Source organism: Octopus bimaculoides, chromosome 1, assembly GCF_046866305.1.
Source record: "Octopus bimaculoides isolate indiv1 chromosome 1, ASM4686630v1, whole genome shotgun sequence".
In the NCBI taxonomy this organism is placed as follows: Eukaryota; Metazoa; Mollusca; class Cephalopoda; order Octopoda; family Octopodidae; genus Octopus; species Octopus bimaculoides.
This window is the reverse complement of record NC_142928.1, coordinates 79,520,433-79,543,828: the sequence shown is the minus strand read 5'-3', so window position 1 is coordinate 79,543,828 and position 23,396 is coordinate 79,520,433. Positions and strand designations below refer to the sequence as shown.

General features: G+C 34.9%; 1 protein-coding gene across 5 annotated transcripts in view; it reads left to right on the top strand.

The window, feature by feature from the left end:
• Positions 1-5,983: 5,983 nt before the first annotated feature.
• The window catches only part of LOC106883562 (chromodomain Y-like protein 2), a 188,767-nt gene continuing 171,354 nt past the window's right edge, over positions 5,984-23,396 (top strand). Inside the window, exons 1-2 of one of the 5 annotated variants that reach the window (XM_089352556.1) lie at positions 6,405-6,535; positions 10,437-10,499. Coding sequence is in view for 1 of the 5 variants with exons in the window: in XM_052967610.2 (XP_052823570.1) it covers positions 6,512-6,535 (24 nt within the window). In the remaining 4 variants the exon portion in view is untranslated. Of the gene's footprint in view, positions 6,536-10,436; positions 10,500-23,396 lie in introns of all 5 variants that reach the window. The other 4 variants (XM_052967610.2, XM_052967614.2, XM_052967606.2 and 1 more) reach the window with 4 other exon arrangements.

The window sequence follows — 23,396 nt, the reverse complement described above, 5'->3', positions numbered from 1 at the left end:
TTTTTTTTCAGCTTTATATTACATTAATCTTAATCTTAATCTTATTTCGGCCAGAGTTCTTTCGTCACACTTCTGTGACCTCATCAGTGGTCCTTTGTTTCCTTCTTTCTTATGTGTGTCTCACCTTGCTAACTATCAGACAAAATGGCTGATAGTTAGCAAGGTGAGACACACATAAGAAAGAAGGAAACAAAGGACCACTGATGAGGTCACAGAAGTGTGACGAAAGAACTCTGGCCGAAATAAGATTAAGATTAAGATTAATGTAATATAAAGCTGAAAAAAAAAAAAAAAAAAATTAACACCAAATATACAGTGCGTGTGTTTTTATTGGCTAAACTGGCAATATGACCATCCCCAAGTACAACAATATATATATATATATATATATATATGTATGCGTATATATATATATATACATATATACATACGTTCGCTCTGTGGAGATATATATATAAATATATACATATACTATAAATCTATCTATATATATGTAAGTATATGAATATATATATGTATACACACACTCACACATACATATATAATGTGTGTATAAATATACTGGTGTGTGTGGATGTGTATGCATGTGTGTGTATGGGTGATGTATGAGTGTGTCTTTGTGTTTGTCCCCTAGTGCTGTCAACTTAAGATGGTTTGTTTCCATACCCTTAACTTAACAGTTCAATCAAATAGACTGACACAATCAGTGCAAAACTTTAAAAAAACTATCTAATTCCTGGAGTTGAAGGGTTGATTTGTTTGACGTAACTCTTTAAGGCAGTGTTGCAGCACGGGTGCAGTCCAATAGCTGAAACAAGTAAAAGGTAACAACATACATACATACATACAAATATGCATACATACATACATACCTATCTACAGATATAATCAGCAAAGAATCCATAGGTTTGAAAAAAAGGTACTCATATTTTAACATATTTGTTAATACTGTATATTAATCAATTATACAATATTATAGATCCATTACAGCCAATCTTACTGATCAGTTTAGCATGAGATGAAGAGCATGTTTGTTAGATAGCCACCCTGTTATATAATATCCAGTTATATAATACCTGGTGTGAAACTGATTAATAAGATCAGCTATAATGTATCTATAACACAGTATTGTTTGATTGATATGTATATGGAAATATATGTAGTATGAAAATGTGAATGTTAAAATGATGATGAGTGATGATGCTCTTTATATACATACATACATACATAGCAAAGTTTTGACTGTTAGGAAGGACATTCAGCTGTGGAAACCATACCAAAGCAGAAAGTAGGGATTGGTGCAGTCTTCTCATATGCTGTTCCTGTGGAACCATCCAGGTCATGCCAGCATGTTCATGATTATGATGATGATGATGATGATAATATATATGAGGGGGTGCTGAAAAGTTCCTGGCTTTGGGTAAAAGAAAATACAGGAGGATCGGTTCATTATGACTTTATTGAGCATATTCCTCTCTCAGATTCACACACTTATTGCAGTGGTCCTTCAGATCTTCTAAGCCCTGTAAAAGAACTCAGAAAGTTGGGCTTCCAATAAGGCTTTTTGTGATCCCCTTTTTAGCTCCTCCTTGTATATAGGCAGGTGTATTAGTTTGACACTCAGGAAGAATGGAAAAGTTTTTTTGACATTTTGAGCTTATGCTCTTTGACAGAAAGGGATGAGAGGGAAAAAAATGCAGAGAGGATGAAAAAACGAAGAGAGAAAAAAAATGTGTAGGGCTTATATATTATATTTAATTAGCAGTAAGTTACAAGAGTAATTCACAGACCAAGTGTTTCACCCATAGTACTTGCCAAACTGTAAGTCTAATAACTGCCATGCATGAAACTGTTGGCATTCGAAACCCTGATGTAACTTTCTACCAACTACTCTTGAAGCGGGACACCTAACTTACTTTAACAATTTCATCGAGACATGTCGTGTGATGCACTCTGTCGGTTATGATGACGAGGGTTCCAGTTGATCCGATCAACGGAACAGCCTGTTCGTGAAATTAACGTGCAAGTGGCTGAGCACTCCACAGACACGTGTACCCTTAATGTAGTTCTCGGGGAGATTCAGCGTGACACAGAGTGTGACAAGGCTGACCCTTTGAATTACAGGTACAACAGAAACAGGAAGAAAGAGTGAGTGAAAGTTGTGGTGAAAGAGTACAGCAGGGTTCACCACCATCCCCTACCGGAGCCTTGTGGAACTTTAGGTGTTTTCGCTCAATAAACACTCACAACTCCCGGTCTGGGAATGGAAACCGCGAGTCTGCTGCCCTAACCACTGGGCCATTGCGCCTCCACTTGTCGTGGGATGCATACCCATGACATAATGTACATATTGTGAATATGGTTATTATGTAAGTTATGGCCATCTTGAAACAGATATTAAAGTGAAACTTTTCATAATTCTTCTCTTTTGTTTAGTTTTTTCTTTATTTTGTAATTTGAATTTTGTGTTCCAAGCCTAATGATGTTTATCTACCTTACTATCATAAATGCAGTAATAAAATTTGCCTAATGGGGTCAAACCCATGTCCAAAATGTTTTAGAAACAAGGTCAATTTTTTCAATTTTAATATCAAAACAAACACAGGTATAATAATAAGGATAGTTTCAAATTTTGGTCCAAGGCCAGCAAGTTTTGAGATGGAGCTCAGTTGATTACATCAACCCCAGTGTTCGACTGGTACTTATTTTATTGACACTGAAAGGATGAAAGGCAAAGTCAACCTCAGCAAAATTTGAACCCAGAACGCAAGGAAAGACAAAATGCCACTAAGCATTTTGCCATGCATGCTATAGATTATACCAGCTTACCATCTTAGGCATGATAATAATAATAATAATAATAATCCTTTCTACTGGAGGCACAAGGACTCAAATTTGTGGGGAGGAGACTAGTCAAATACATCAACCCCAGTGTTTCACTAGTACTTAATTTATCAATCCTGAAAGGATGAAAGGCAAAGTTGACCTCAGCAGAATTTGAACTAAGAACGTAGTGATGGGTGAAATACTGCTAAGTATTTCATCCAACATGTGAACCATTCTGCCAGCTCACTACCTTAATAATAATAATAATAATAATAATAATAATAGTTATCATTATATCATTATTACATCAATCAAATCTGATAAATCCAATAATGGAAAAGTAATGCTTCAAATCAGTCCCCAAAACGTATCTTTGCTCATTTGTCTTGAATGTAGATGTTCAAAGCATTTTCATTGCCCCACAACCAATTTTAAGGTGTGTGCTTGCACCCCTGATCCCGAGCCTATGTTTACTACCTCTCTCTCTCTCTCTCTCTCTCTCTATATATATATATATATATATAGAGAGAGAGAGAGAGAAAGGACTGGTTGCTTGGGTGCTAGGCTCATGATCTTTAGGTCATGGTTACTGGGAAGCTTAATGGGCTGAGTGATGCAATTGTGTCCTTGACGAAGACTCTTCATTTCACTGAAAGCATGTACCATTTACAAATAATACTAATCCATCAATGGACTGATGTGCTGTTCAAGGTGGAGTGCGAGTCTTGTACTCTTAATCATATTTGAAATGCTACAGAAATGAGGATAAGCTTCGGTTGTATCCAAGGCAGGCTTTTACTTTTAACATGCATACACACACATATACATATGATATGTATATGTGTGTGTATGTAATATATATATATATCTTTATTTTTTACTTGTTTCATTCATTGGACTGCAGTTGTGCTGGGGGTCACCTCCTTTATATATGAATATTTGGTTGGCCCGAGGCTATGGTAGAAGACACTTGCCCAAGTTGCCATGTAGTGAAGTGAACTCAGAACTATGTGATTGGGAAGCAAACTTCTTACAAGAGCCACACCTGTAGTATCAGCAAATTTCATATATATATACATACATATATATATATATGTGTGTGCCCGCGGCATGTCTAAGGACTTTCGAGCGAGATCGTTGCCAGTGCCCCTGGACTGGCTCTTGTGCGGGTGGCACATAAAATACACCAATTTGAGCGTGGCCGTTGCCAGTACCGCCTGACTGGCCTTCGTGCCGGTGGCACGTAAAAGCACCCTCTACATTCTCTGAGTGGTTGGCGTTAGGAAGGGCATCCAGCTGTAGTAACTCTGCCAAATCAGATTGGAGCCTGGTGTAGCCATCTGGTTTCACCAGTCCTCAGTCAAATCGTCCAACCCATGCTAGCATGGAAAGCGGACGTTAAACGACGACGATGATGATGATGATGATGATATATATGTAATCATCTATATATCATATATTTGAAAAAGAAGCATAATCTAAAGAATAGAGCAGTAATGTATTTATAATGTGACCAATGATTTCACATCTATAAAACATTATATATATATATATATATATATATGCAGTTAAGTATATGTCTGGTCATAGAGTGACCAATGGTTGCATATCCATAAAGGGCTTAATGTTTTATAGATGTGTGTGTGTGTGTGTGTGTGTGTGTAGCCACATCTGCAGATGTGGCTGCGAGGTAAGAAGTTTGCTTCCTAGCTACATGGTTCTGGGTTCACTCTCACTGCAAGGCACCTTGGGTGTCTTTTGCTATAGCCTTGCGAGTGGATTTTATAATAATAATAATAATAATAATAATAGTTATCATTATATCATTATTACATCAATCAAATCTGATAAATCCAATAATGGAAAAGTAATGCTTCAAATCAGTCCCCAAAACGTATCTTTGCTCATTTGTCTTGAATGTAGATGTTCAAAGCATTTTCATTGCCCCACAACCAATTTTAAGGTGTGTGCTTGCACCCCTGATCCCGAGCCTATGTTTACTACCTCTCTCTCTCTCTCTCTCTCTCTATATGCGAGTGGATTTTATAGATGGAAACTGAAAGTCCGTCTTATATACATGTATGTGTGTGTGTGTATGCATGATTTTGTGTCTGTTTGTCCCCAACACCACTTGACAACCGGTGTTAGTGTGTTTACGTCCGGGTAACTTAGCGGTTTGGTAACAAAGAACCGATAGAATAAGTACCAGGCTTTAAAAAAAATACTGGTGTCGATTCGCATGATCGCAGTCTAATGACTGGAACAAGTAAAACATAAGAAAAATAAGATATACTGTTCATGAATGTCAACAACCGGCTGAAAAAAAATACCTGGCAGAGTTCTGCAGAATAAGTTCAAATAGATAAAGCGTCTCGCAAATAGCTGACAAATTCCTTCTAAGGCTGTATAAATCTAAAAACAGGACATGAGAGATAACTGCCGTAAGATCAATCAATTGAAATTATAAAGAAAACATGAAATATGGCATGGAAGGAGTGGATCTGGTTTTTAAAAATCATCTTTATGGACATGATATAACGGCGAATGCGTACACAGTTATATTAAGGTGGGGGGGGGGGGACAAACAGATTCATCTGAGCGTCAGACAAAATGCCTGTCAGCAATTATTAATTAGAGTCCCTTTATGTACTAAGTTCAAATCACGCTGAGGTCAACTTTGTTTTTTATCTTTCTCGGTGTCATTAAAAATAAAGTAACCCACACCAGTCGATTACAAGTCTGGTGTGGGTTTCATGTTTCTATAATGTTTTCTTAGATGTGAATGGAATAAATGAAAGAACACACTGATAGACGCGCGTCACACAAAAATGAGTGCTTGCTTAATATTGATAAAATAAATACATCAAGAAAGACCCTTAATGTAAATCGATCATATGTGTGACAATGTCCGCGTTCTCCCCACGCATTCTCATATATACATACATATGTATATACTTTTATATAAATGTATGTATAACGAGCGCGCGTATATAAGCAAGCGCGTATGCGATTCAAGCTAACTCACTCCGTCCCTTTCCCCTTGTCTCGCTCGCCTCATCCTACTTCTCTTACTTCTTCCTCTTCTCCTTTACCTCATTCCTTCTTTCCTTCATCAATTCCTGGATTTAATATTGCCCGATGTGTTCTCTCTCAACACTTTTCTCCCCTTGAATCGACGACTTTATTACACACACGCTCTCATATAAATTAGATATATATTATATATCAAACTTTAAAGTTTTCTTCCTTCTTACTATACGTGGTTATATATATATATATATATATATATATATATATATTGCTGGCGATCGCTTCTAGTAAGGAAAGCAAAAGTAAGGATTTAAGAAAACACTTAGACATAGCTGAACAAAACATTCCCCTTCCCAAACAGAAAAAAAAGAAAAGAAAAAAGTCGTAAATATTGATTATAAATCGTATATGTGAAAATAATTTTTTTAAAAATCAAGAAAATGAAAGAAGACACAGATACAGAAGGATCATAGACAAGTAATAATCAAAGCTAATAATAACAGCGTCGATGATAATGACGACGACGACGACAGGAACAACAACAACCATAAAAAAAGAGAACAAGAAGTGAAACATTCGGGGAAAGCTTTAAGTTGGTCTTTTTTTTTAGCCCGATACTTCCTCCTGTCTCTTGTTATGGTGTATTTTATAGGCTATGGCGGCAAGCTGTATCTATGAGGTAAGGACCTGCTTTTTATCTCTCATTCTCTATATATATCTTTCTTCTCCCGCTTTTGCAGGTTTCTGTCTCTTGTCTTTTCCTTCCTTCTCTCTTCACTTCTTCACACTCTGTTTCTTACTCTTTCCCTCTGCGTATATATATATATATATATATATATATCTGTGTGCATGCATATATACGTGTACATATGTATGCACATACATGCTTACTTTTTGCTCTTCTTTCCTTCTCTCACTTAAGTTGTTTCTTTCTTTGTATCCATGTATGTACCTGTCTTTCTTGCTCTGACACTCCTTGACACACGTTTATCTTAACTATTACTTTCATAAAAGAATATGCATATCCTATAGCTGTCTACCTATATACACACATATAAGTATAGGTGTGTGTGTGTGTATGTATATGCATATATGTCAGTATATATTCTTGTATGTGCATATATGTATATACGCGTGTCTATCTATCTATCTTTCTACCTATCTATCTATTTCTCTCTCTATCTATCTACCTTAACGACACGTACTCTGAATCTTAATTGATATCTCCCTATTTAATCGATTTAACCCTTTCGCTCTTAATCGAATGTGTTTATCTGGTTGTTGATGTTTGTTTCTTCGTAACTAGCTACCCCCCTCTCTCCATGGCTCTTCATTTCTGCAAATATATATATATGTCTGTCTGTGTTTTGGTCAACTTGATGACATTTTCCAAGCTCTGAAAACATTTTATGTAGTTCCATGCATACAACAAGCGTATTTGTACATATACACCCTATCACATTTATATAATAAACATGTATGGATGTATGAATTCACTTATAGTCATACTATTCGCATACATATATATATATCCGCGCGCACAATTTACTCGTATGTATAGCATTATTTATTTATTTAATATGCATACACGCATATATAGGTAACAGACATGTGTGAAGATGGGAGACGAGGTGTGTTAACCATTATGGCCATCACGGCACTGAAACTTAAGGCAAAACTCAGAACAGCCAAATAACAACGATCACAGGAAATATTTTAATCACCAACACACGCATACAAGCCATAAGATAGCTGTTATGAAGAAATAATCACGGTTTCGATTTTATTGTTTTGATGTGTTGCTTGTGTTTGGTAGCGGCCAACAACACAAAGCAAAACATAAAAACAGTTTTGATTTGTATCTGCTTTACCTTGTCCTCGTCGTAGTTCCAAGTTCCATTGTCATCATCATTATAATAGTAATAATAACTATTATTTCTTTAGCTCATCGTCATAATGATAATAATGATGATAGTAATTATCATCATCATGGTCATTCACTATGTCTTCTCATGTGTTGTGTGTGTGTGATGGGAGTTTGTTTCTTTCTGAGATCACATCAGCTAAAATAAACTAATGGAATGGTGACGAAGCGATAGTGCACGAAAATAAGGTAGCGGGGCAATACGGAAAATTGCAACACACATGCATGTATACGAATGATCAATGGGATCTTATGTACCTATACATATTATAACCCCATCTCTCTCTAAATATATATATATATATATATATATATATATATATATATATATATATATATATATATGTACAGAGAGAGAAGTGTGTGCATTGGTATAAGTTCTTACTACATATTGATTTGGCGATTTGTCTGGCCAGTTTCTACTATAGTAAAATAGTAAACAGATTTTAGGGTATGGAACAGTTTTGCCATGTTCCTCGATCAGTGAGGTTTATTTTGTAGTATGTTTGTGTGCGTGTCTGTATCTATATATATATATATATATATATATATATATATATATATATATATATATATATATATATATATATATATATTATAGTATTAGGGAAAAGAACCAAGGTTTATGAACTCATTTAATTTTAATTTTTAATAAATTGATTTTAATTGAGTTTTTACCTGTAATTTTGGATTTTATCCCAAATATTATTATTATTATTATTATATATATATAATATATATATATATATATGACAGATAGATATAGATAGATATTCATACACAAGGTTAGATGACTGATAGAAAGACATGCATGTAGATAGATAAACGGCTGGGTAAATAATTTTTTTCGAAGCACGGTCAACTCTAAATGATTTCTCGTATCTCTTTGCTTTTTTATTTTTCAAAGTTGGCAGTTGAGTACAGCATTTTATATCCGATATAATCGACTTTCCTCTTCTTGCCTTTAGATATTGATCGCGTTAAATTTAACAAGTATAAATATTTACTTTGTCCGTTATTATTTCATCATGGTTCTTGCTCTTTTCCCCTGTGATACAGATTGCATGGTGAATAAGTACCTCCAGGCCACATTGTTTTCAGGGGGCATTTTCTTTTTATGTAAGAATGCTTCCCCCCTCCTCTCATGGTGCCCCCTGACTTCGTAATCATGCCGCTTATTACCAACTTAGTTGTGTAGGTGTTAGCTGGATAGGAAAGTGAGACCAGTCATATTTGTTTTATTAAATATCATTACTATACTTGTTCGCGTATGTTAATGAACTAGACTGGACTGCATTATTTCTACCATTTTCTGTAACATGTGCAAAACTAGCTGGTTTAAATAACTGTAGTGGATATGGCATTACAACGGATTCAACAGTATGACTTGCTCGGCTATACAAAAATATTGTGTGCGTGTATATATATATATATATATATATATATATATATATATATATATAAATATATATATCAACGATATTGTCACGCTTAGCCATAGACAGATAGGGTAAATGGCATGCATGGCGTTAAAAAAACTTGAGCCTCTTTTACACTGCAAAAAGTTAGCAGGAACAGTTGCAACAATGGCTGGGATTGATGTCACTTAGATTTTTATATTCCATTATATCTTCTTTCACTTTATTGTACACATCGCACACGCATAATACATATGCATGTGTCTAGTTTATTATACAATTAAATCTATTTATATAATAGCATATATTTTATACCTGTATATAACATTGATTATATATCATCCTATAATTTATGTACTCCCTATTCAGTATATGCTTAAATTGTTAATTAGCGAAAGAGGGACATTATCGATATAACTTTTTTTTTTAATTGTTTGAACTTCCATTTCGATTTTAGGAGTAACTTTTCTTGTTTCAATCAGGATAATTTATTAACGGGAAAAAAAAAAGAATATTCAATAATAAATCTAATTTCATCATGGGAATGGAATGTGTGTTTGCGAATGATTGAGTGTTTATACACACAAATGCTTTTCTGAGAGTGAGCACGTGGGTTATTTTGGCCCCCTTAGCTGGCTGAATGTATCGATTCCTTTTTGGATTCCACAAAGGAAATAGTTACAGCATTCGCTAGTCTCTGTCAGCATTCTTTGTGACAAGAACCAGCTTTATAAATGGCATTGCTCTCTGCCTTATTTACATAAACTTATTGCCCCCTTATATCTCTCCATTGGCGGCGACTCCTGCACATACATGTACTTTTTGTTTTGTAATTCATTTCATCCTAATCTATGAACTTTGTGTAAATGATGTGTGCCAAGTCAATTGCATTTTAACAGCTATCTCTACATGTGTGTGTGTATGTGCATGTATTCGATGTATGGCCAGGTGTCAGTTATGTGTGACAATGCTATTGTGCCGCCACTCCGCCTACACAGAGAAGTACACATTGACAAATGCGCGCACGTTCGACATTTTTTTTTCTATCCCCTTTCCCCATCAACTGAAGTTTTTCACTCCGGACGCATCGACCACATTACTTTACAGCTTTATCATATCAGCTACGTGTTTTGACCACGGCAGCTAACAACCATTTCCAATCACCTCTGCTATTAAAATATGTATTTAATCATACAAACAACACCTTTTCGTTTTTTTTTCCCTCTTTTATTCTGTAGGTTGCGCATTGGGCGATTAATTCTCTCTGCTCTATGCTGACTGGATTAGGAGAAATAAAGAAAGTAAGATCTATCGTTTAATAACGTTTAGGGGATAAACTAGTCAATACTGTTATGTCCACAGATGCGAGACCAAACTAAGTTCTTTGTTAGGATGTGTAGTAGTTCCTCTGTTTTTTTCATTGACATTCCACGAAAATTGGGGCTTATTAGAAGTTATGTTTGGTAATTGTCTTGATTTTCCTACAAAGCGATAGTTCGTCTTTTAGTCTGTATCCTTTAAAAAGAACCGCTATTTATTATCAATACCTTCTTTAGTAATGTAATCAATGTAATGTTTGCCATCTTTGGCAAATCTCTATCTAGAGCGCTGGACTAGGTGCTTTTAAGTTATCTGCTTCGTGCCTTTCCGTCGGAGTTAACTTTAATTTTTGTTACTATTAAAAATATTTACCAGAAATAAAATACTGAAATGCGTCCACTTTATCCTTTCCAGAAAAGTTAGTTGCCTAAATTATATATTTTTGTTTTGTTTTTGCTAATCAATAAATGGACTTTGAGTTTTTATTAGTTTAAAAGTGAAACAATTGAAACCAGAAGAACTAGTGTTGGTCTGTGTCGGAAAATTGTAAGTATAAAAGTTTGCTAAGTGGAATAAATTCATAGCTAGTAGCACACAGAAATTGACAGAAAACGTTAATATCTTATCAATAAAATTTACTTTTTTTCTATTAGGTTTCTGATATATTTTTTGCAAGTTGTTCATTCCGTTCAAATTGGTACTAATGATAGTAATTTGACAAAGTTTTCATTGCATTTGTGATGCAAAGAAGGAGAATTTTCATATTTATTAGAGTCTGAAGAGGTGAAAAAGAAATCGGTCTGTTGATCCACCTTACTATAGTTGATGGATGATATCAAAAAGAAGCAACAAAAACAACTATCAATGCATAGTTTATATGATATTGGTTGTGTATAGTATCTGACCAATGTTGTATGGGAGTCAAGTTGTTGGAGTGACATTGCACGAATTCCAAGTTTTTGTGTTCTTGTTGTTTTGGGGTATTCAAGATTTGTTGGAATAAAGTCTGTGATTTAATTTCTTTTTAAACGTATTTTCTCTTTCAAAAGTTAACCAAATGGTTGGTGGTTTACTTCAATAAATTTAAGTTTCCTAAAACTTTGAGACTTCTGAAAATTTCGTTTTTAAGATTTTAAAAAATCTCATTATTTTTGAAAATTGCATTTGAGAAAAGAATTTGAAGTTGCATGTTATTATGGTTCTTATATTGTATTTTTGTTGAGCATACCTATGTTATAGAAATAACTGATCAGAGAATAACTCTATCAAGACTCTAGATGTTGCCATATTTATCATTCAGCATGGTTTCTTTAGATTTGAAAATTAGAGCATGTCCTTGGTGTAAGATGATTTTGAAATCTAAAAACTAGTTGGATTGAATAGTTGATTGAAATTTTCAGCCATCTGGTTCACCAATCCTCAGTCAAATTGTCCAACCCATGCTAGCATGGAAAGTGGACGTTAAACGATGATGATGATGATCAACAATGCTGATTAAAATAGTCTTTGAATGTAGTATTTTTCCTCCCCATATTGTTCATATCCATAATCACCCTCACTACATTCCTTCTCTGTGGTTGAGTGTGTGTGTGTATTCACGCACAGACACATGCACATCACATGTACATGTGCACCTGAGGCTTGTACTGAAAGTAATGCAAAAATGGGCATTACTTTTTATTAATTGACATGGTAGAGAAATTCTTCTTTTACAGGTACTATAACATAGTCACCATCACAACTAATGCCTTTTCGCCAGTGTTGAACTCATCTCACAAACCCTATTTGAAAATATTCAATTATAGACAGGTGTACCTACTTCATGATCTCTTTCACCTTGTCTGTTAGTAAATCATTGTCCTGAAAGTTTGTCCTTCATCATTGTACCCAATAGATGGAGGTTGGAGAGCACCAGATCCAGGTTGTATGGTGTATGGTGAACCACTGACCAGCCCAATTTGTAGATGGTCTGATTTGCTGCCAAAGATGTGTATGGTTGTGCATTGTTATAAGTGAATGCAGATCATTTTCAAATCCTTGTTGAATCTCTTCCCCCTAATGGTCTCTCTAAGCTTTTCGAGTGTCTCAATGTGCTGCTTGTTGTTCATGATAAGCAGCCATGTTCCAAAAAATCAAGGAGAATGACACCCATGTCATCTTAAGATACTTGCCATGGCTTCCTGTGCCATTTGCTAGCTCTTGAACTTTTTAGGCTTTGGAGAAGCGGTTTGGTGCCATTCCATGAACTGAATCTTTGCTTCTGAGTCATAAAGATTTGTTTCACCCCTTGTCATCAGACTGAGAAAAAAAAAAGTGTCTTTTTTTTTGCGTCAAATGCTTTCAGCAGTTAATTGCAGACTTCCCCAATTCTCTCCTTTTAAACAGAGTGTCAGTTGCAAAGTACCCACTAGTGTTGGTGGTCACAGTCAAATTATGTCGTGCACTTCAAAACACACACACACACACCTTTGTAATTAATAATACATCTATACAGATATGCAAATATACACATGCATACATTTATAAATACTTGTATGTACATGAATATATATTATCATTTGCTTAATCAGTGACTTGGTTACAAATTCACTTGTGTCAGTCTCTTTATTTTCACGCGTAAAATGCCCTGCCAGTCTATGGCATGGTATCAAAAAGTTCCCAGACTAGTTCTGTAGCACACCAACAGATGGCAGCACACAACTGCATGCGCAGTGAAAGCTAGCAGTGACATCACTGTGTTTACTCCGCAAGTTGTGAAATCTGTGTTTTTGTTATTGCATGTATGTTGTAGTTTGCAATTTTGTCACAGACAGGAAGCTGGAATGAAAAGTCAATGTGAAATTTGGCGTTAAACTTGGGAAGTCTGCTACAGAGACTTTGAGCATGTTTCGGCAAGCTTACGGCAATGAAGTAATGGGTTGTTCACAATGTTTCAAGTGGCATGGGCACTTCGAAAGCGGAAAAACGTCCCTGGAAGACCTGCCATGAGAATCACCCCTGGAAATGTGGAGAAATTCATCAGCTTGTACATGAGGTTTGTTGAAGGACAATCAATGACATTACTGTCATATGGGTCCATGCAGGCAATCCTAACATTGGAATGGAACATGTGGTGTGTCTCTACCAAGTTTGACCCTGCCTGCTGACCATTAAGCAGAAAGAACATCACGTAGAAATCTGTCAAGATCTCTGTTCCACGTGCTCTTGATGACCTATCCTTCATGTTGAGGATCATCATTGGTGATGAGAGTTGGGTCTATGGGTACAACCCTGAGACAAAGCAGCAGTTGTCACAATGGAAGAGCCCTTCATCTCCACAATTGAAGAAAGCACGGCAGAGCCGCAGCTCAGTTAAGAGTGTGCTCGTTTTTTACCACAGCCACAGTATTGTGCATCGGGAATTCCTCCCCCAGGGCCAGACCAGCAATCAAGAGTTCTACTGTGATGTTTTGAAGCATTTGGGGGAGGACATTCAATGAAAATTACCAGATCTGTGGATTGTGAAGAATTGGATTCTTCATGATGTCACCCTGTCACCGAGCTCGATTCACTTGTGAGTTTCTCGCCAAAAACAACATGGTGTTGCTTCTGCACTTGTCCTATTTGCTGGATTTAGCACATACAAACTTCCATCTCTTCCCCAAGATGAAAATGCTGCTCAAAGGTTGCCATTTTAATGCTGTTGTCAAGATCCAGAGCAAATTGTGGAACGTCCCCTACACACTTACAGAAAACAACTTCCAGGCAGGATTCCAAAAGTGGCATGAATGCTGGGACTGGTGTATTGCTGTGCAAGGTGACTACTTCGAAGGAGATATGTTAAAACTTAGGTAAGTAAGTTATTTTTATTAAACATAACTAGTCCAGGAATCAAATTGATGCCACCATACTTGGACCAAAGACCATGTGTACAAGTTATATCTTTTGTGTCCTTGGTAACTAATACATGAGGTGAATTTTTTTACTTGAGATATATTTATCTCAAAGTAGGATTTGACATGTTAGATGTGCAATGCAGGCATAATTCACAGTTGATCCGGTTCACTTCACTTACGTATTTATCTTTTATACTCAGAAATTCCACTTGTAATTAATAACCTGGAAAGAAATGATCTATGACAGGTTGAATTGCCCTTGACTTGTTGGGTAAAAATGAAGTTTTTAGTACTTAGAGGTTACATGGTGTGTGTGTATATATATATATATATATATATATATACACATACAGAGAAAGAGAGAGCTGTATAGTGATACAAGCAGGGAAAATAGAACTCAAAATGTATAAACCCCCAGCTCTTTAACCTGTAACTAGTTTGATAAGTGTCAACGCATGAAACTTTCAAACTTTGAGTCCCTCTGTTGCTTTTGCTAAATATTAGTTAATATATATATATGTGTATATAATATTTAATATATTATATATATATAATATGTAACATTTGGTATAATTATAAACAGGGCAAACTGTTTATACACTCAACAAATGCAGCAGTTACTCTATGAAGGAGTCCCTAATTTGCATACCGAAAATATGATATAATATATAATTCCATTTACAAAGTATTGGTCAGCCTATGGCTGTGATAGAAGACATTCAGTATTGAACCCATAAGGTTGTGAAAAAAACTTCTTAATCACAGAGCCATGCTTTCCTTCATATTTGAAAACATGCTTCCTCATGCTATAGCGATTGATTATTAAGATTGAGCTACTTACCAACCATTAACTTCTGAGCTCAAAATCCTCACGTATGTCAGTCTGCCAAATTGTAAATAGGGATCACTTCTATTTCACAAATAATGTCCAGAAGAAAGCCTAGTTTTGAAAAATAGCATGTCCCAAACAATTTACATGCAATTCTTAATATTTATGAAAGAAAGGAGAAAAAATTCATTGTATTACAAAGCAAACAGATGCAAGAACTTATTAAAAAGGAAAGGAAGGATATTGAATTGGAAGATATACAACATTTAAGGTTTTAGATGTAGTGTGGTTTAAATTATGGAGTTGATTGGTTAAGACTACTAATGTAAAGGTCAGAAATTGAAATGCAACCACAGACTTTGCATTATATTCCTAGGCAAAACTTCCTGTCGGGAATTTATGTTAATGCTATGCTATTAGTTATTCCTTTCATGAATCACAATTTTCCATACAGCTGGTGTCTCATTCTTTTTTTTTTTTCTCAAGCTATTACAGAATGTTTAACTAGAGAAAAGATAGTAAATTACCAGTAAAAGTAGTTAGTTTCATCCTATGAGTTCAGTTGGGCAGTGGTTGGGGTAAAAATAGGTATCAGTAATATATGACAGTAGATTTGATTGACTATACACCTTCCTGTGAAATATGCAACGTTGAATTTGTCAAAAGATATAACTACTTTACCTGACTAGTGATTCGATAATTTTCAGCTCTTCTTTCTGTATTGACTTTGAAGAAAAACAATATATAATTAACTTCGGAAGAGACCAACCAACTACTAATTTTACCTCATGTTTTCATCATTCCAATAACCATCTCTGATGGAGCTGAAACTTTCCTTACCTTTAATTCATTGATCACCTCACTAATTATGCTTGAACTAATCTCTATAGTTGGCTGTTTTATTGGTTTTGCTTACAGTAGATGTTTCATTATCCCATTTACATTCCTTATTAAACAACCTCTGATACTGGCACTTCTACACCTCTTTCTTTTCACAGATATTGAAGGTAGTGTGAAAGTTTCATTTTGGATACAGTTCTATGTAATTACATCCTAGTTCTTGTAAATTGGGATACTTAATGTCTCTTGTCCACACCTGCAGATTATTTCCTGATATTTCACTTTGTTTCTCTCTTTTTCCCATTCTTCCAAGACTGTCACTTAGTTTTTAAAGCACTATTCACTAAATTATTTCATCATCACACTGCTATCTGTTTGGCTGGGATCCTGCTCCAGACATCCATTTATCCATAAAATTTGGTCATTTGCTTGTAGAATGTTGATTTTTAGCAAATCTCAGATGATCTCTATGTTATTGTTCCCTATCTTCTAACAATCTAAATAGGTGTCATAAAGTGTTATTTGAAAGTCACATCTTAAAGTAAGTTTTTTTTTAACTTCAAAGTTGTAATAGGTTTCTGCATTTCCAACACTTAATGCATATATATTTATATCATAATTGTTATTTTAATGTCCACTTTTTCATACTTGCATGAGTCAGATGGATTTTCTCGAGGTAGATTTTTACAGCTTGATACTCTTCCTGTTGTCAGCCCTTACCTGTTTGGAAGCAAGATAATATTCCTCCAGAGCCAGACATTATTTTTAGTTTCATAGATTTGGAATGTGCAGTGTTGGTTTACAACCATCACATGATACAAAGACAAGAGGCCTCAATCCACAAATACATACATTATTAATATTTCTTCTATCTTTTTTTCTACCTTTTTCTTGTTTCAGTCATTAGACTGGGGCACCACCTTGAAGAATTTTAGTCCAATGAATTGACCCCAATACTTGCTATTTTTGTGTAAAGCCTTGTACCTATTATATTAGCCTCTTTTGCTGAACCACTAAGTTATGGGGATGTAAATGCACCAACACCGGTTGTCACGTAGTGGTGGAGGACATGTACACACACACACACACACACACACACACACACACATGTGACAAGTTTCTTTCAGTTTCCCTCTCCCAATTCCACTGACAAGGCTTTAGTTGACCTGGAGATATAGGAGGAGACACTTACCTATGGTGCCACACAATGGGACTAAACCCAAAACCATGTGGTTGAGAAGCAAACTTCTTACCACACAGCCATCCTTGTGCCTATATATAGATTTCTTTCAGTTTCTGTCTAGTGAATCTACTCGTACTCACAAGGCTTTGTTTGGTCCAAGGGCTATAGTTAAAGACACTTGTCCTTGTCTAAGGTGCCTCACAGATCCAAACCTCATGATTGTGAAGCAAGCTTCTTAACCACACACCCATGCCGAGGCCTGCAGTTTTGTGTTCGAGACATTTAACTTGTTCTAAATAAAGACTATAAGTAGTCCTTATTTTACTTCTGTAAGCAGCAATAGCACTGTCTCTCTTTTTGACTTGCTGTCCTTAGTTGAATTTGTTTTTCTACTAACTGCAGTAGTTTAATTAGTACCATCAAAACCCTGTCCGATGGTGGTTTGGAAAGGATTTGTTTAGCTAATATATTCAAATAACAAAATTCATTGTGGCTATTGATGGTTTTGCATCAGCAAGTTTCAATTGCTGTTTAAACCTAGGTCATTCTTGTTTGAAGAGGCCCATGATGAAAGGCTTTAACAGCTATGACCATTCCATTTTGTTTTCTGGAATATTTATTTATTCAATGTGTTTTTTTTTACCCTATTTTTAAAGATTGTAGGGTATAATTTGAAGAAAATGTGGCTGTCATTTCTAGCAGATTTAAAGAGTCCTGGAGACTTTTCTTGACTTGATAAATAACTGTTATGTTTGGTGTACCTCAAAAAACATGTAAGACATTTCAAGATGAGACTTGTATTGTAGGTTCATTCTTGGCAGTAAGTTATATGTAATAATAAATAATAATTTAACTTAGACTTGTTATATTACAGTAAATCCCCAATACTAGGTTTTCTCTTGAGGGCTAGAAAATTCATTATCTTTGATCAGTTGCTATAAAGCACAAAGTACATCCTACGTTGTATGTTGTTCACATACTTGAGATAGTATTGCTGCCACATATACATGCCTTCCTAGACTGCATCTCTAAAAAAAGCTTATACTGTGCCCCCACTTTTGGGCCATTTGTTACTTTCTTTGTCTCAGTCTCAAAACTTTTCACTAAACACTTTGCATAAACCTACCTACCTACCTACAAATTGTGTTATGCTTATTGTTACTCTGAACAATGAAAGAATAGTTTATGTTAAAAGCCAAAATTTTTATGCAAGATACATACTTTTGTGTTAAGCAAGGAATTTATTTAATCCCAAGTCAAGGTATGTCAGTGGTAATTGAGGAAATATTGTGTTGATATGAAAACAACATACTTATATGCTGAATATCAAATAAAAGAATGATGCCATGATTGGACAGTCTTCAATTAAACATGTTATTAACCTCAGTATTGTTACTTCTATGTTTCTTAGGTATTTTGTACCTGGAATACATTATCTCAACATGTCTTGTAGATTTGTTCCATTGAAGATTTAAATAATTTACATGTTGAATCATAATAGTGATGGAAATGCTAGTTCTTCTCAGATTACTAATTGCTAGTAATGTCATTGACACTGGTTTTCTTTATGGTTGACTGAGCTATGTGGAACACATGCCATATAACTTGGCTGTTGAAGCTTTCATATTCAAGTAGTGATTTGTGGGAGAATACACTGGAAAGTTTTCCCAATACACTGGAAAGTTATGATGCGCTGGAGTTAGATCAATAAATTACGGGTACATTTTCTATGGAAATTAAAAAAAAAAAAAGAATTAAGTGGTGCAATTGGTATGGGAAGTTAGCAAAAAATGTTTTTAAATTGAAAACTTAGGAAAAGAATATAGAAAATTATTGCTTACTTCAGTTTATTAATCATATTTCTATACAACAAATTTATGAATAACACATTTTGTTTTTTGAAGACACTAAGCATTAGTATAGATCTAGGAACTGTGGTGTGTAAGGTTAATTCTCTGCCCTCCAAGTGCTTTCATAAAATTATGACAAGTTTTAACTTAAATATGAACATTTTAAAAACAAGGTAGTTTTTTTAATCAAAAGCCAAAAATGCTCTCAGGTTGGTTGTAATTGAAAAAAATTAACTCTATAGTATCTACTTTGAGCTTATATATAAATATATATGTGTGTGTCTGGACACTAGACACATGTTTGTAAATAATCTTCATCTGATGGAACAATCAGAAGAATTAATTTTTGTGTCTTTTGAGAGAAAATTTCAGATTCAAAACTGTGTATTTGTTGCCACCACATCTGTTTTTAACTAGTGTACTTCAGATTTCAAGAGAACAATGTAAATGTAGAAATTATAAAGAATGGTTTGATAAAGATATCTTACAATTAGCCTATTTGTATATATTTGCAGAAATAAAGTAAAGAAATAAATAATTTATTTCAACTTCTTCACACGTTCATGTCCCTCCTTCCTGTCCAAATTCTAGCTAGGTCATTTTATGCAGTGTACAATGGCACAATTATTTCGTTTTCTATGTTGGTGTTATTAATGAAGTTAAGACTGTTTATATTGATTGACACAACGGCATAATTACAGATTTCTGCCCCCCCCCCCCCCCCTCGGGATTTTGGATTATCATAACTTTCAGAAAAAATGGATATTTTTTAATGAAATTTTCTACAAATATGTGTTATATCATGTAGATTCCAAATATACAAAAAATTTTTTTGAGGAAAAGTGTTTTAGGAGGGGGTGGGCTGGGGAATTTCTGAAAATTCACCGGTGTCCACTTCAATTCATCTTAAATTTTCAGGAGAATGGATATTTTTTAATGAAATCCTCTGCAAATATACCTCAGACTATTTAGATTCCGAGGACATAGGAATTTTGGGGGAAAACAATCGAGGATTATTTTTGTGAACTGTTCCCCACTCAGGTGTGTTTCGGAACAAGTTGTCCGTATTTGTTTCAATTTCACCCCCACCCCCATTTTCAAAAATCTATTTCTTTCTTTACCTATAATTTTAGATAACATTTTGCAGAAATACGTTTTTGAGAGAGGGCGGATTACTAGATTGAAAATTAAAAGAAGTTTGAAATGAATAAGTGAAGATGCAGAGATTATAGAAGTTAGTGGTAACAAAGTGTGGAGAGATTAGACGATAAATTCATCTTAAAAAATACGTTAGAGTTTTTGCATGTATGAGTGAAATGGAGTAAAAGTAAAATATTAGCAAAATATCTTTTTCCTACCTCTTGAAATCACTGGATATAATATATATAATAATTCTGAATAAATTTTCCTGGCTTGCCAGTCCTCAGTCAAAACATCCAACCCATGCCAGCATGGAAAGCAGACGTTGAATGATGATGGTGATGATGATGATATATATAATTATGATTGATTGTTACCCATTCAGTGTTTAGGTAAACTTCGTCACTCACTCACTCTCTCTTTCTGCCCCTCCCCCCAATGAAAAGCATTTTGGTGCCAAAAATAGATTTTCTTTTTACAATTTTTGGCTCAGAAATTTGTTTCGTCTTTGAGTGGGGAGAGGGAGAGAGTGAGTGATACAGAGAGAGAGAGAGTGGGTGACAAAGTTTACCTAAACATTGAATGGGCTGGACGGTTTGACTGAGGACTGGCAAGCCAGGAAAATCTATTTGGGATTATTATATATATTACTAGCAGCGATACCCGGCATTGCCCGGGTTAAAGAGAATAATGAAATCTAAAAACACCGTCTAGACTACGCATCATCTTTATATATAGAGATGTATATACACACACGCACCCAAACACACATATATATATGTATATCAATATAAATATATGAAAGTCAATGAAGTTTCGTAAAAGAAGGTGATCATGTACATACTTTCTTGCTGTTGTGATTATAACACCTCGTTGTAAACAATGTTCCTTGTTTTCCCTTGTGGAGCATATACAAATAGGTTTTTTTTTGCTGCCCACTCTTGTGCAGCCAACATACAGTTGTCCCTTTTCCGAACAAAAATAAGGAGTTTGCAGCATAGGAGGTCAGGGTACTTTATTCCATGCAAAAAATCCCAAGTTTTTTTTTTCTATTATTTTAGTGAAAATTGTGTGGGTGAAAGGATCAAAATTTACCAAAATCTGTAGTTATGCCAACACAACTTTAGCATATCATATCAGTTGTGTTTACAGTGTCTAATCTGATTAAAATCTTAGGTTCGCATACATTCACAACCTTTTGTGTATTGTAAAATATGTTTCCAGGGTTGGCTTTTACAATGTATTGGATCAAAAAGTTTATTCCAAATGGTGATGACAATGATGATGAATTAGTTTGTTTTTTTTTCTTTTTTAATTAGAGAAAAAATAAACAACATCCATGACTATAACAAAGTCAAGTTGATGAAGTTGATGTAGCTGATGTTCACTCAAACTTTTCCTTCCAGAAAATTAGGATGCAAAGGATTATGCAAAATGTTTTGGGATTGAAACAAGTGGATTAGGTGTGAAGATTGTGGAAGAGGTGTAAGCTTTATATCCACAATAATATTTTTGCAAATGGCAGCATTGCTTTTGAGTAATGACATGCCTGGTTCAGTGTTTTATGTTCTCTCTTGTTTGACTTCTTCAGCTTGACTCAAATATCTCCAGAACTGATTGATTATCTTTGTAGCAGCCTGATCCAAGAATTGTCTTTGTACTAATCTTAATCTAATAGAATATGTTTGAATTGTATGCTTAATCAGAATATTATGAACTTGATTTTGAATGTTGTCCAACTGGGATTTTCCAAGCTTAAAGTGATCTGGGTTTTTCCATTTAATCATGTTTGTTATTCTGTGCACACTCTATATAAGCCTTTCTTTTCTATTAATCTTTATGCTTAGGTTAACTCTTCTGCAATCTCTTTAAATCTCTTGCTAACTTTCTCATTAAACTAAGCTAACTCTGCTCTACTCTGAGTTTTAGAAGATTCTAGGTCATTGTTGAAGATGTCTAATTCATCAGAGATATCTAGTACTGAGAGCCGCTGTTCTCTAGTTTCTCTTTGTTTGATATTGCCCAGTATCTATTGGAAGGTTTTCAACTTATAATCGAAAACATATGGTGAATTAGTTATTTTATTTACTAAATTGCACATAATTTTGCTTTCTTTTTACAATCATTATTCAATTATCAATCATTTTCATTTTATGTTTCCATAATTATTATCTGACTTATACTCAGTTTATTTTTCAAGATGTATTTTCAAGGTTTGCTGGCTTTATCTATTTAGAAATTCTTATTATTTTGTTTTCTCGGTTTTCTACATTCATAATATAAAATATAAAAGATCCTCTTTTATACTATTACCTTACACACCTGAATTAGATGGCTTTTGAAAGCAATCTCTTTCTAATTGACTCTTCTTATTATTTATTTCTGCATTTTGTTTTCTCCCTTTATTGATAATCCACTCTTATTCCAAGCTTTTCTTGGTCAGTGATGAGAGAGAGAGAGAGAGACCAATGCAGAATGTCAAGAATAAAACGTGATCTGTGTAGTTTTAAATAAATTGACAGATGTTAAATCAGCATGGAACCTGAAAGTGAAAGGTATGGATTAGTATAATGGTTTCTGAGAGAAGTTTAGAGAACTTGCTTGCTTTCTGTGGATGAGAGAGTTTATCTAAAATAATATTTGATTGTGAAGAGGAAATAGACATATTAGCCAGTTTCAATCCTCAACTACTGACAATACCTGTACTGGATAATACAGGAGAGCTAACCTCAAGGTGAAATGATTTAGGAATGTAACAGAAAACATACATGCATCCCTGGAGGAATGCTCTCAATGCACTCAGGATGGCTTCAGCGTGAAGAAGCGAAAGTGAAGAGCTGCGTTGTGACCGGTTAGAGATGGGCATCTCATGCCTTCCTTAAAGTGCTGGGGCAGATTTACCATAGAATTGGTTCCCTGCAGTCGCATGACGCTGCCTTACCTCAGTTTCTACTTCATGGGAGACTACACTGACCTGGCATACCTAACAAACAGCCCTGGGCAATGCTGGGTACGCCTGCTAGTATATACAAAACTGAGAATGTGTGTCAGTTAGTCTGTCTGTATGTGTGCATCACTAAAACTTGAGAACTACCCTACCGATTTCATTCAAATTTTACACATACCTTACTTAGAGTCCATGCAGTGTTATGGGCCTAAAA